General features: G+C 37.9%; 1 protein-coding gene across 4 annotated transcripts in view; it reads left to right on the top strand.

Annotated features, from left to right (window-relative positions):
• The first annotated feature begins 3,219 nt into the window (after positions 1-3,219).
• Positions 3,220-15,805, top strand: part of map7d1a (MAP7 domain containing 1a) — a 37,149-nt gene continuing 24,563 nt past the window's right edge. For 2 of the 4 annotated variants that reach the window (XM_065298454.2, XM_065298453.1), the window contains exons 1-2: positions 3,220-3,617; positions 14,903-15,109. In XM_065298454.2, the coding sequence (XP_065154526.1) occupies positions 3,557-3,617; positions 14,903-15,109 (268 nt within the window). In that variant the 5' untranslated portion in view covers positions 3,220-3,556. The remainder of the gene's footprint in view (positions 3,618-14,902; positions 15,110-15,805) is intronic. The other 2 variants (XM_065298456.1, XM_065298455.1) reach the window with 1 other exon arrangement.

The raw sequence follows: 15,805 nt of genomic DNA, 5'->3' as shown, positions 1-15,805 counted from the left end.
CTGATCCTCCAAAATAAAAAAATTGCATTCATTTTTAACATAAGATTGGAAAAGCACGAGAGGACTTGTTTTTGTTTTGAACAGGGAGACTATTGGAGAGCTAAATACTTTAATTGTACTGCCATGGTTCTGTTTGCACAAGGACAACGTGATTTGTCATTCACTGTTCACTGCCATTCAAATTCTGACATGGCTTTGGCCTCTAGAAGTGTTTTGGGCTGGAAACTTAACTTGATTGGTCACTTTTTAATGCAGGTTTAAAGAGAAGATATCACACACTGTAAAACCTAAAAGTTAACTCAACCCAAACCATTTAAGTAAAGCGGTTGCATTAGTTTTAAAACACATATATGTGAGTACTGTGAACTTAAACAAATTGAGTCATATGCAGTTATGAACTTATATTTAAGTTAACACTACTTAAATAAAAGTGCATAATTGCACATGACTCAAGTTCACAGTAAATTTATGTGTTTTAAAACTTAAATGGTCTAATGCAACCGGTTTACTTAAATGGTTTGAGTTAAGTTAACTGTTAGGTTTTACAGTGCAATAAGAAGATATACATTTCTTTCCCCTTTCGAAGATTTAATGTTCAGTCTGCCAATTTTTATTATCCTTTATGTAATAAAAAAAGCAGAGTCGAACTTGAGAGTTTAAACTGTAGAGTTTTTGAAATCCATATTTATAAACAATGCAGTTTATCTTGGCTTTTCACTTGAGATATATTCAAATAGAAATTGCTTTGTTAATCTTAGTTGGCTTTTTTGTAATCAAAAACAAACTGATGAAACGATTTAGACTGGCCCGTGATATTTACTATAAGTTTAATAAATAAAAATGAAAAATATTGGGAATAACTTTTGTGATTGTCTTTTTTGAAAAGCTTCCCACAGTTTACAAAGACTTACTTTTCCCATCAATCATTAATATTTGCGAACCATTTGTACCATTGTTTGCTGTAGATCTACATCATTTCATCACCTTCATTTATAAAATCCAATGTCATGGAACATTTGACCTGCACCGCAGCTGACTGGAGGAAATTGATTACAGACAAACTACCCGGGTCTACTATGGTATGAAACTGATTCCTCGTTTGCAAGCAACTTTTTAATGTTTTCTCAATAACATGTTAATGCCACTTTCCTTAAATAGAAACATACTTATGGTAGATTGCAACTGTGGGAAGATGCATTGGGCATTCTTGTTTTTGTGATTTCATTAAGGGGCCAGTGATGACCCTGACCATGCAGAGATGCTGACCCCGGGATTCTTCAAGGCAGGAAGCTTCTTCAGAATGACTTGAGTCTCACCATGTATAAATACTTGGTTAAAACATTTCTAAATATGTAAATAGGATGCAATGTAACAAACTCCAAAAGGTCAAATCATTTTAAACTGAAGACATCTGTATTGGAGTATGCTGATCTTGAACCCTATTTTAACCATCTTTTTTATTTTCAATTAAATTTTGAGAATTCTCTCGTTCCTATTTATAACTATAGATTTGAATCTATGTTTACTGGTCATGTGCAGCATTAGTGAAACTATGGGTGTGCACCCTATCTGCATAACAGAAGTGTAAATAAAGAACAAGACTCAAAGATGTCTAAACTCATGCTTTCCTCCCTTGGCAAAACAATTAAACTAGATTTGTTTCTCGCTTTCTACTCAAGAGATCTGTGTAATTGCTGTACCTAAATCTAATTTGATTATATCAGAGCCTTGTTTAGCTACCCCAAAGTTGGATATCCCCCAGTCCTCAGTTTTAGGAGACAGCTATCAAGTCAACAAAGGCATTAAAATATTGCCCAGAATGTGTTAAGTTTGTGTACGCCCACAATGACATAAATATTTTGTGTGTGTGCGTGGGTGCATGTCTGTGTAGGTTTCTAGTTCACAATGCTCCTTATTTTAACCTCATTATTTTAGTAGTCATTACGAAGGGTTAATGAATAAAGTTGCATAAACAGACAATAATCGGATTATAGCGCACAAACAACGCAATAGCAGAACACTAAGTTACTGAAAAAAAGGGATTTAAAATGTACCAACAAAGACTGCAGAGTAGTTGCTACTTTTAATTTTTACATCCACATTTTTCTGAAGCTTTGCAAAATAAATCTTGTTTAATGCACTCTGCAATGGATTTAAAGGGATAGTTGTCAAAAATGAAAACTCCTTTATACTTTCCTGACAAAAAACACTTATATACCCACATATTTTGATGCAGTTCTTTGTGATCTGGTAGGCTCACCCTTTCAGGGTTCCCTCAACCACTCTGTCCAGTTGCAGTAGTGACAGGTGGCTCTTGGGGGTTTGTGCTAACACAGGCCAACAGCTGCACAAAGGAGCCCCACCGGTCTATTCACGGGACGGGATGTCCCCTCTCAAGCGTGCCATTTGCACCCCACAATCTTGCTCAAACACCAATCCCCCTCTCCAGTAACCTCCACTCTTATCCCCTCTTGAGCAAATGCCAGCTGGACTCTACAGGTGGCAAGCAGCTTCAACATAATGTAAGATGTATTTGGTCAGGTTTTTCAAGTCAATTAAAAATAAAACATAATTTGTTATTATGATGCAATAAGATTATTATTAATATAACTTTTTTATTTAGTTTTAATTACATTCATTTGAGCAATTTGCTTATCCACACAATAACTAACATAACAACTAATGTAACCCTTACAAGTTACCCACTTTTCACCACCTTCAATTTAATTTAACGTGTATATGATTTTAACCCCTAACTATTTCTGAGTTAAATTTAGATTGTATTTATAAATACCTCCGTATACATATATTTATATCCATATACATAATAGGAATTGTGTCTCTTAATATAGGCATTTTAAAGCACGATACAAGGTTATTTGCTTTTTTAGTTTTAAAATAGTCTGTTTTAACATTTTGGAGACGCAAAAAAAAAAAACATTTTGGAGACGCAGGCATGCGTACACCTGAAACACAAAGCAGGTAGAAAGGTAAAATAGTTACTAGTATTTAAAGAGATACGGGCTTCTTTGTGTAAAAAATACAAAAATATAAATTTCTAAAGTTGTCATTTAAATAATTTTAATATTTAGAAAGTGCAAATTAACCACATTTGATAATAAGGAAGTGCTATTATTTTGAATCCACCCCTAATCGACATAATGGTACAGCCCAACCCGAAGGCCGAGATGGGCCGATCTTCAGCTCGCAATGAGCTGAGCAGCGTGCGTGCCATCATCATCACCTCAGAGCGGCAGAGGGGAGCGACTGCGTCCGCTCATAGTCACGAAGTTTATTTACACACACCGGGAACAACATACGGGAATTCTTGATTGGACTTTTATGTCTGGATATACATACGTCTATCTCATACTTAACATTGTTTTTGTAAATTCTTCCGTCTGATTGTTTCGGGGATTTTTGTCGCGCCTCAAGTGGAAACGGGGATCGGTCTCGTGTGCCTTTGGACACCGGAACGATCAGAGGAAGTTTCCGTGTCTCAGTGAAGGAATGAATACATGTCTAGCGAGAAAATCCGCATGATTTAACGCAACACATGGAAAGCAAAGATATTGACACACAGCTGGGGATGAATCAGGTGACACCATCGGAAGCACGTAAGTATATGTAGTTTATTCTAAATATTGTCCCGTAATCTGTGTACCTCAATATGATTACCATGGTGTGTAAGATAGAAATCCATAAACCTTTCATCTTATTAATGTACGCTGAATATATAATACTAGAACAAGAACAATATTAAACCTGCTACATGTAAGGTTAACTTTTCCAAGATACTCAGGAATTAATGCATTCTGGTTCAGTTCTTAATAATCACCCCCATAATCTGATTTTGTGCATATGTAATTCATTCCCTTATGAAACTCCCTGGATATCAGTTAGTATCAGATCTAATTAGTTTCATACAAGTATTTTTATTTTAATTTATATTGGACGAGACCACCTAATATTCTCCATTACTGGTTTGTTATGTCGTCATCATATCCAGGGTATGACGTGTTGGGGGGGCTGACGTGACGTGTTGAATCATCAGATATTCACGCGGGAATTACGCAATGCGTGCTGAATGGATGGACAGTGCATCAGATATTTGTTTACCCTGGTCGCGTGTTTACGCAATGATTTAATGTAATTGAACAGACTTGCATAAAAACTAACGCTGTTTTATAGTGCAGTACTTCTGTGCCTCGCTCATGCGCTTTGCAACCTGTAGCATAAAATAAAAGATCATTAAAGTCGAAACCCATTGATTCAAGCGACTGATCAAGTACTTGAAACGGAAGAAAACAAACAAGTTTTTTAATATGACAGCATCAGTGACTAAACCTAATAAGTAAAACCATATGCTGTTCACTGTTCTTCTACCGTAGGGAATAAAATCAAGATGTTATCTTATCGGAGACCCATGTTTTTAGGTTCTTCTAAACTCAGAAACTGGACTGAAGTGTCATTATTGACATGGTGTGAAATGCATTCATTTGGTGCGAAACTGCAAGAGCAGCCACTGACTTACATGGTCATGAAGATTTTTCCAAACTGATCCTTATCCCCAACCGACTTTATGTGGTAAATAATTACAGTTCCACCCACCCTTAACACTGAATTTTAGCAGTTCCCTTGTTTATTGCCCTGCTGAATATCTTGTATGCAACTTCATGTTGTTGCAGAGGAAGATGGTGATCATACTGTGCATTGGTGATCTAATCCAATGTATAAGAATTCCTAGAAATTTTCACAGACTTGGTCATCTATTGCATAATTTATCATTTATCTCTCTGTGAGAAGCATTGTCTTAAATCTGTTCCATTTATGCCATTTAAGCGTGAGAATAGGTACATACTTAACTTAGTGTTTGTCAATTGGTGATCACTTTGAAGACTTATGCTTTTTCTATTTCAATGGTCTTTTTTGTTAGATAGTGGGACAAGATGTTGCCTTTGTGCTTTTGTCCTTTACATTGAGGACTTCATTTACTGTTTCCTGTTACATATTAACTGTCTTTTAATCCATCAAAGTAGAGCCCCATTTGTGGCTTTAGTCTGATTAATTACCATTTATTGTCCTACCATCTTAGGGGCCATCCACACAGAGGCGCTTTTAGCTGTACTTTTACAAATCTCGTGTCGGATTTGTACTGGTCATTTGGGAGCCTGAATCCGCTATTTTTTTGTGTGTGTGTCCCAAATGATAAAATCTGAAACCGACACCCTTGCGTGTTTGTGTATACAGACAATCCATATATTTTAGCCCTTTCACATGGAGATAATAGAAAAAATAGAAAAATGTATAACAGGGTTCCCACAGGTCCTTGAAATCCTTGAAAGTTTGTGGATCTGGGGAAAAAAATCAAAGGTCCTGGTAAGTTTTTGAAAATATACATACATAGATACAGGTCATTGAAAGTGCTTGAATCTATTTTATGCAAAAGTTTTCTGGATAAAAATCTATATTATTCCCTGTATAGTGTAGGATAATATCATAAAAAATCTAGACTTTTTAAGCACACTTGCTAAACTGTTGCTAAAATGCTTATATCTTCTGTATGTGAATGTTGATTCATACCAAAACGCTTTTTTGCATAGTTGTGTTTGACACATGAAAATGTCTCGGGTTACGTATGTAACTGTTTTTCCCTGAGAAGGGAACGACGCGCTGCGTCTCCCTTGCCATACTTCCTGCGTCCCTGTAACGCTGTCTTTGGCAATATTTCAGATCGCGTCACCCTGTCTTTGTCGTTAACCCTCACCATTTGTTGAATTTGATTTACACATTCAGACGCCCTTACCCTTGGAGGCATCCCCAAAGTGTCACCGCAGTGACGCAGCACGAGTTCCCTTAAAGGGAACTGTAACAATGTATCTTTAAAGGTAACCTTGCTGTCACTTGAAATGTGTCCCCACATTTAACGGCTCATTATAGTTGTGCGTAGGTTCTACGGTGTAGCCGCGATGGCGTAGGTTCTGCGTCGGTTTTCATTTATATTTGCGTCGTCTTCCGCGTCGACGTGCAAACACGCGCGCAGACCGCTGGTAGGCAGTATCCAGGTGTGTAACCACAGTAGCAGCGCGACCGTCAAAGAAGAAGCAGCTTGGCAAGTTAACCCAGAAACGAAGAAGAAACAGCAACTTGTTGTTTATGATTTGAGAAGACCAGCAATGATGGAAGTAAATAAACAGTGACTTTTGTTGCAGTTTGAGTTAAATCACTCCTCAACTTGGCCATTCTTTGTTTTCACTGTCGCAAACGGAAATACCTTTGACGCAGTTTTTTACCTGACGGGAGGGGTTCTGGTGGACCAATCACAGCGCTTGCGGTCCGCGTAGAACTGACGCGCAGTTAAAATTTTGAGAGGTGCACGTCAGGCTACGCAGAGCTACGTACAGGCTACGGATAACCTACGCCGTAGATACGTAGAACTTACACACGACTATAAATTGGGCTTAAGTCCTTGAATTTAAGGGGTTTTGGACCTGGAAAGTCCTTGAGAGGTCCTTGAAATTGAAGTTTACTAAGGTATGGGAACCCTGGGATAAGCTTATCATCTGCTATTTCCCTTAATGGAAGTCAAGCCAAGCCACACACATACATTTATTTTCTGATCTTATCAAAAACTTGCGCATGACTCGTGCTGATCTTTGAAGCTGGTAATCAATCAGTTTCATGCACATATAGTAAGGAGCTCCCTGATCTCTGCTATTTTGTCTCTTTTTGTCTCTCCAGACATTTCTCATCGTTAATGTTGTTCTGTATTTAAAACCCCTGTGACAAAGAGCTTAAACGTAACTTGTTGCCATGACACATGCATCCTCACTACGTCACCCCCTTACGACTTTCTGCGTTTTGTTCACACAGGACACATGTTTTTGAGAGGAAATAAAATATCAGATAGTGAAAGCTTTGGCTTTGTGTGGATGTGGACTTATCGTAAAGGCAAAACATAACCAATAAGCTTGCTAGCTCACACTTATTCACTCGACTGAGAGAAAAGACAATGTGAAGCCCACAACATGAATGGGAGCTGAGGTTTTTTTAGTTGGATGAGGTCTGCTCGGTGGCGTTCTGCCTTGTCAGGAATTTTGAAGAGCATCTTCTAATCTCTCTTTTCTTTAGATCTGCATTCAGCTACGAGTGTCGGTTCCCCTTCCGCCTTTCATTTTACACCCCCAGCTGTCGGCACTGTTTGGTGCTCCCTCACTATTGTCCCACTCTGCTAAACTTAGAATCTGGCTGCATTGTGATGATTCATTAAAGTTCATCGAACTTCATCCTGCTTAATAAGTCTGAATCAAACACTCATTAGCTGCTGCTTTAATATTCGTTACAACTGTTTAGTGTTTTTTTTTTTTTTTTGTAAATTTGCATGCTAAAGATACAGAATTGGTGTGAGAAACAGTGTCAGAAGAGCTAACATTTCTGTCTATCATATTGGCCGTCCAGATGAATCTGCCTAGCTAATATGTTACCTTCCACTAATTCAGGACAAATCATTATTTTTGTGGCTAAAAAGTGTAGTAATGTTGTCCATCAATGTTTTATTAGATTTAATAGCTCTGTTGTCTCTTCTTCTAGATAAGTTCAAAGAGGTGCGCTGTTCAGGTTCAATAAAACATTAAACATGTATTGTTTGTCAGGGTCTGAGTGCCTGTGTTCTCATTGTGGAGGCTTTGCCAGTTTAGTGTGATCAATAAATGTTGGCCATAAATGGGTTTGGTAGTAAATGGGTATCATTGGGTATTCTTTAGAAACCCAGCGATAACTTAAAAGCCAGTTTCTGTTGTGTAATATGTAATGATGACCCCCCCCCCAACACATAGTCATGCACACACCTCTCTGTCACACCCGTCAAACGGTATCATTCAGTTCCAAAACCCTGAACCAATGAGCCGTTATGTAAATGTGCCTTTTTAGGATGACAACATTATTGGCTTTGTAAGATCACTTTGGGGAGGAGACCGACTCCTTGCAAAAGTTAAAGGCTGCAAAAAAGACGAGTTCAGCAATCAGCACAGTTTTTGACCTTTGCATTATGCAAATTTGAAATTAACCTTTAAATGAGTACTAATAGCCTGGAGAAGTGTGTTAAATTGGTGTAAAATAATCAAATGATTCGAATTTATGAATCCAAACCACAAGCTTTAGCACTCATGTGCACCAGTGATAACTGAAACAGCCTGAGGAATGGATGCGCTTCTCCAGTACATCAAATCTGGCCTATAAAGTGTGTCTCTGGAGTAATTAATTGTCAGAAACTGAAAAAAAATATGAGGCAAAGATATTTTCAAGGCCACATGTGGTTTTTGCATAAGGACTGCTAAACCCCTGGTTATCGTTAATTTCATTTACATAATCTCAGCTGCCAAAAATATCAAATAAGCTTTACTGAATGTTGCTTCTCACAATGCCCATAAAAGTTTGCATTTAAAAAGGATTTAGTAAATCCCCTGTGTGCCAGTGGAAATCCTATTTCACTTCATAACAGATCTACACATTTTGGAAAAGCTTTACATTATGCAAATCTGGACAAAAATTGTTTGTTGAAATGAGGACAGAGGTCAAGCTACCTTACAAACTATAATTTGACAGACTATGGTGTGTTTTCTGGTGTGGCCACAGAGTGCTAAGAATGTTAAACATTCCTCAGTGAATGTGTGTCCTCTGTTTGGCCGAGTGAGTGAGCGAGCGAGATGAAGAAAGAGAGAGAGCAGATAGGGAAGGAACTGTGTGACGAGATTCCAGGACTCATGCCTGCAGATACAGATTGAATCATGTCAGGTTTGCTTTCCCGTGTAGCACCCAGATGGTGTAAATCACAGGCCTGAAACAAGAAGAGCTTCTCACATTGAATAAAGGCGTCAAACTGACACTGTACTAAAATATGAAATTCCTCGAATACATTGGGATCGTTGCATTTGTTATATTTTAATGGAACATGATGGTTGATATGCTTTTTGCAGTTACGTGTGGTGTGGCAAAAAAATCATAATTTTTCAACATTATATAAACCAAAATGTTGTTGTGCACCCACAACCTCCAGTGAACTGTGTCCTAATAATAAGTTATGCTTAAAATTTTTTGCATGCTCAAAATGTTGAGATTAGAACCTAAACACAAATATGATGAAATTTGCATCACTTGCACTGTACACTGAACCACGCATACACATAAAAACTGAACTATACTTCAGGCTTAACATGTTCACACATTGTTTTAAAGATAAATTTGAAATTTTGGATGTTTGGTTGTGTATGTAATGTCAGTACAGTCAAACCAGTTAGAAAGTTAAAATGTGGCTAAATCGAGATGTCGTAAGCATCGAAACTTTAGATTTGTGCCAGGAGCATGTCTGTTATGTTATGTCATAAAATTTTGTCTAGGTAAGCAGCATACTAGGTTTTAAAACCGAACGTTATAATCTTTCTAAAAATCTTTCTAAAAAACGTTTGAAATACCTGAGCCACATTCTTTGTCGTACAGTATCATCTTTAAGGTGGTGTTAAGTTCAAAGTTTATTACACTGGAAACCTGGAGATGTAATAAGGAACTCTCCCTTATTTTGCAGTCTTGATGTGTCGTGTCCTAACTTTAGTCTGTAACAGCTGTACTCCACTTTAGACTTCCTCTGTGTTGTCAAAGGCAGGTTTTAAAGTCTGTTTTCCATGAGAGGACTGGAAAGAGTTGATCATATCATGAAGTACACAGACTGTTATGACAGTCAGCTGATCTATTCTGTAATGTTACTTTTTAGAGTACTAAAATTAAATTATATATCAGTGCTCAACGCAAAAAAATTTTTATACTGGCCCAGTCAGGCCAGTGGTTCAGGTTTTCACTTGCCCTGCCAAAATTTTCACTGGCCCCAATAAAAAATGTCAGTGTCACATATTTTAAAATAATAATTCAGAAGTCAAAAATAATTGTATACATATACAACAGACATGTTCCAACGAAAAAAGGCTCCTAACGTTTCTGCTTTACCTTTAAACTGACAGCAAATTTTGCAAAATATTGCATTGTTTCTTTCGTCGTGTTTTACCCAAGTGAATGTCTGCTTCCAAGATTTTAAACAATATACATTGATGAAAATATATTTTAGTGACTGAGGGTGAAGCACTTGCCCGAATACTTTTTACTGGCCCAAATGTCTCTCACACTTGCCCCAGGCCACCGGGCAGTCCTTTGTTGAGCCCTGTGTGTATATATATATATATATATATATATATATATATATATATATATATATATATATATATATATATATATATATATATATATATATATATATATATATATATATATATATATATATATATATATATATATATATATATTGCCAACCATTGTGATATGCTATAGGTGCACTGCACTCACTACCCACTGTGCCATGGTTCTTCTATAATTTAGAGCTGTTTTCCAAGTCTAGACACATATTTCAAAAGGTCATAAGTTTCAAAAGTGCAAACAAAAGATGCATTTAACCTAGACTCTTACAGGGATGGTCAACAGAGATTACTCAGCCGTTTGAAATAACACTGACGTAACAACCTCAGATTGGTATTTTGTTATGCTTCGTCTTTTGACCAGCACATTGCTTGCATTAGCTAGATACAGATCAGAACAGTGCAATCAAAACAATGTGGTCATATGACCTGTCTCTGGTCTTAACCAAAATAGTCACCACATGTTAAACAAAAATTGTAACAATTGGTGTGTTATTTTAAGCCTCATGCCTAATTTGCAGTATAACAGTTTGCTTATGTTTAATTTGTGAATGATTTTCTTGGCTCTGATTCTCTCTTGCTGTCCTGGCCATGGTAGGAGTGAGTTCACATTGTGTAAGTGCTCCAGCTCTCAGGTTGGGTCTACATGTGAAACTCATAATTAGGTTTTTGCTGCTGGGATATCCACAGAGTCGTTGGGTGGGGTTGGCAACTCGAATGCAGAATTTAACAGAATCTATTTTAAATTAAGATATTTATGTCATGTACATGCTGGTTAACCGTGTTTTTTTTTTTTTTTTTTTTTTAGGAATTCTGACAATCCTAAAATGAAGGGTTGATTTATATTTACTTTGGCTGTTACTTATATTGTTCCAGTTATTGTTCAGTTTTAATTTACATAAGAATAACACAAAGCAGGCATAAATATAAAGGCTTTCATTATGAAGAAAGATTATTCGTTACATTTCATGAATACTATAGTATAAATAATTTAATGCAGGATACAATTTAATCTAATAATCTAATATGTTGGTGCATGCTGGAAAATTGATTATTGGTGTAAAGAAACTCTTGTTGTTACTTAAATGACAGAAGTCTTTGAATATTTAACACATTGCATGAGTCCCCAAGGGAAGCCTGCTGGCATGGTGATAAAGCAGGAAGTTATGAATGGCATCCGTCTCTTCACGTCATCTATGGCTTTCATCTTTGTGAAGGACTTGACACATAGGAGACCTCGTCTCTTAAGCCCGGAATACACTGTAGGATTTTTCGCACTCCTATAAGATCATTACCATATCCACAGTGCAACATGGATCGTTTAAACGAGGGATGGGCAAGAGTACTCGATTGCTTGAGTACTCGAACGTGGCATCGATGATCGACCGGCATGTGACATAAGTAACGTTACCACGCATGATTCTAAAACAATCAAATAAGTCAGCGCACCCGCGCAATGCGTGGCAACCTGCTGATCCGTGAAGCCGACCACACCTCACATCACTGAGGCACTATGGTTTAAAAGTATTCATTGCAGTGATTTTTGAAAAAACAGTCAGTCAGGTGCAAAATGTACAGCGCTGTCACAAGTTCAATGGGTTATCATCTCATATTTAAACATGAATTAATTAATAATCTAGTATGTGTTCATTGTTCTGTCATAGTTTCTTCAAAATTAAGTTTTATTTGAGTGTTTTTAATAAAAATATTTTTATTTTCACCATGACGTTCCCCAGTTAAAGGCTCTCTAAGCGAATCTGCGAGACGTTAGTTTTTGTTGACGTTTGAACTGTTTTCAAACCGACCGAGCGTAGCCAACTCCTCCCCCTCCCTTTCGTGCTTTCATGAACGCGCCCAACCCCCACCCGCAAATCCTTTTTGTCGTTTATTGGCTGGAATACTTTGTTTTGTTTTGTGGTGCTAGGTTTGGCCACTATGTTGATATTGCCGTTTGTGAAGCCTGGGCTGTCTACAGAGATCGCGTTTTTTTACAGTTTGATCAGCGGACAGGCAGCAAGCAGATAGTGAGGAGATGTTTCCGGTATGTAACAAAAAATGTTTTATGGTCTAAAACGCGTCAATTCGCTTAGAGCGCCTTTAATCGAGTACTCCGTATTCAGACTAGTGGATTAATCGAATTTTTTTATAAAATCCACATCCCTCGTTTAAACATGGTGGAAGACAATAATGTAGACTATACGATGATGACACAGAAGTGTTGACGGCTGGGTCACACGTTAGCGCACGTCACCAGCATGCGCTAGTGGTGAACAAATACCAGTACGCAGGTCATAGTAGCAAACACACTGTGCGTTGATCATGCTGAATTTCTGACACTGTCAGTAAACTACCGTACGCAAGACCTGGAAAATGGCCGTCTTTGAACCTCTCTCCCTCCCTATACAACATCAGACCACCAATGAAGAGCCACGATTACAGAAATTGCAGCGATTGTTTTACAATGGCAATCTTTCATCTGGGACAACCAAAAATTGTATCCCAGGCTTTATTCTAAAGATCTTTAGTTGAAAGAAAACATTGTGGCCACAGAGGAGACCTTCACCTATCAAAGCCCCCACTTTCATCTAATCTCATTGTGGTTGTGGTTTGAATGGGACCATGACGTGTGAATAATACATTATGGTCTTGAAAATCATCTACCGGTATTTGACAGATTCTATAGATAGCTGTTTTTAAAAGCCTGTTAAGACCAAGAGGGAATTATAACTTGAATATAATACATTACATCAAATTATACTATTTATATTGTGTGAAAATAATGTTACTACGACGTATATTTAATATATGTAATGTATATTCAGGCAGTGATTAAATACGTTTTCATTTTTTATTAGCTATTCTCTCACAAAGTTTAACAGCGAGAGGACATTACAGCACCCTCACAGTCTCTCTCTTTATTTTCTCTTTTCCTCGCTTTCTCTTTCTCTCCCTGGCTGTGTCCCAGCAGCTGCTGTTTACTCTGAGCTTCCAGTGAGTCTGGTCCCCACGCTCACACCCTCATGAGAGGCACCATGACTGCTTGCATCATCCATCCGGGGTGAGGGGCTGGGTGGGGGGGGGGGGGGGTCGAGGATGAGGTAATTCATTAGGCCTCCAATGAGATGCAGATTCATTCTTAACCCCCTCCTCTCTTCCGATCTTTGATTTCACGGACGCTGTTTGCTTCCGGATCCCTGTTCCCTCTTATTTCCATTTTTGAAAAACATTGCTCAAGCTTTCTACACGTCAGGATCAGTGCTGTATTTTTGGCACTAGTCTTTGAAGTCTCTATTTAAACCGTTTTCTGTGTTTTGCCTGTTTTAGGGTAGAGGAAAAGCTTGTTTGTGACCAAAAATAGGTTGTTTTCACAGTTCATTATGCAAGGTCTTGAAAACATAGTTATGTATTTTATATTGCATTTCGGTTAAGAGATCCTCCAAAAATGTACACATTGCACCTTTAAAGTGAGAAAAATTAAGTTAATTTTTTAGGTGTTACCAATTGAAGTACGGTAATTCAACTAAAAAATTCACCTCAACCACACCTGCAGGATGTGTAAGACATTCTGGATATTTTGCCAGACTTTGTCACTGGAATAGACACAACCCAAAATGATTGACAGGCAGAAATTTTTCTAGATCTGATCACAGTCCATGTCACCACATTTCGTTCTCTAGTGCTGTCAAAAACAGACAGGCATGTTTATCAATGAGATCTGTCTTTAAAATGGCTTATGGCAAGTTGAATTGCAAGTTCAAACTTCCAAGTATTAGTCAGTCTAAAACTCACAAACTTCCCTCATTCAAGTGCCATAGCACCCGGTCTTTTTCTGCCATATAAACAGTCCACCATTCATGTTTTTTTGTTAGGAGGGCTCTTCCGCCTCATAGAAGCTGAATAGGCATGTGAAGGTGCAGACAGCACAGCCGGTCCTCTACTGTCAGAGCAGGATGTTTTCATATTGGTTAGACTGAGCTGATTTCTTATCTGTAACATGTATTTTGATATACATGGTCTGTTTAAGTGTGTAAGTGAATCATTCTGTAATGTTGGCCAAAACCAAATCGGACTCTAACCCAGTTTATTTTCTTATCAGTATAAAACTAGGCGATCAGCTGATTTACCTCATGCTTGTGCACCCATGGCATGACATTATGGATTTGAACTTAACTTTTCAAAAACAATTTTTTCTGACTAGGGGCTTCAAAAACAATGGAAAAAAATATATAGGTTTCAAAAGACGTAAGGTTGAATAAATGCCTATTTTCTTGTGAACTGTTCCCCCAGTATTTAGACTGAAGTTGAGATTTTAATCAGTTATTGTCTCTCCACAAGGAAGTTTCTTGACCTGTATTAGTCTGTTATTAAACTTAATTCCAACTTACTCCAACTTTATGGCCTATGTTGACCTAAGCATGAAAACGAAACTGGAAGATCACCCCATCTGCTGAATCCTCGCTTTAGCAGGACACTAGAATTGATTTAGGCATCAAGATCATAATCAATTAATGCGAAGTCTGGATTTAATTTCTGTGGGGTGTAACAGCTTTGTGATCACATATCTAGCTGGTTAAGTTAAAGGAACACGCTTGAATGTTTACCACAGTTTTGGAATGAGGAATTTGTCTCTCTGTAGTAATGATTTTCTTTTTCTTCTATTGTAGATCCTTCAGCTGTTTTGGAGGCTGATCCCAGTGACCCCAACACTGAACAAGTGACACCCTCGAAAGCTGATTCGGGCCTTGAAGCCAGTACACCTACAAAGATGGACTCCACAAGGAAGTCAACTACCCCAACAGAGTCAGATGTCATTCCAAAGTCCTCTGCAACATCCAATCCAAAATCTAGTAGCAGCCCTCAACACAAGAAAGGTGGGTACCATGAAGACTTAAGGATTAGCCACCACTTACTTGATTCAAATAGTTTAAATATCAGCTAGTTCAGCCTAGATTAACATCACTACTGAAAAATCCAGCTAAGACCAGCATAAACTGGTGAGCTGGTTTTAGCTGGTTTCCCAGCTTGGTTTTTGCTGGTATTGCTGGTGTAGCATGCTGGTTTAGCTGTGTTTTGGTCACTTTTTAAGCTGGTCTAGCTGGTCAGGCTGGAAGACCAGCTGACCCAGCAGCTTAAACAGCTTTGCCAGGCTGGAAGGACCAGCTTAGACCAGCTAATGCCACCTTAAACCATCTAAAACCAGCTAACAGCTTATGCTGGTCTTTGCTTGATTTTTCTGTAGGGATGGTAGACCATTGTGGCAAACGTGTTTTGGTGTACTAGATCTTAACATGTTCTCGCACAGACAGAAAATGAACACCTTGACACACATAAGCACCAGTTTTACTTTTCTACAAATTAGAAGATCCCATGAGAGTGGTTCAGAAATCAACAGGAAAGCAAACAGGAAAATAGTTTTTTAAGAGCATTTCGGCCTTTATAAAAGTCTTAGTGCATAACTTTACCCGTTTGGTGAGGTAAATATTTGATGATAAACTTGATTTGTGGAGGCTGGTGGCAGGTTGCTCCTAATCAACTTTGGACATTAGCTAAGGTGAGGCAATGACTGG

This window comes from Paramisgurnus dabryanus, chromosome 13 (assembly GCF_030506205.2).
Source record: "Paramisgurnus dabryanus chromosome 13, PD_genome_1.1, whole genome shotgun sequence".
NCBI lineage: Eukaryota > Metazoa > Chordata > Actinopteri > Cypriniformes > Cobitidae > Paramisgurnus > Paramisgurnus dabryanus.
The sequence above is the reverse complement of the archived record's forward strand: the minus strand, read 5'-3'. Positions and strand labels throughout refer to the sequence as shown.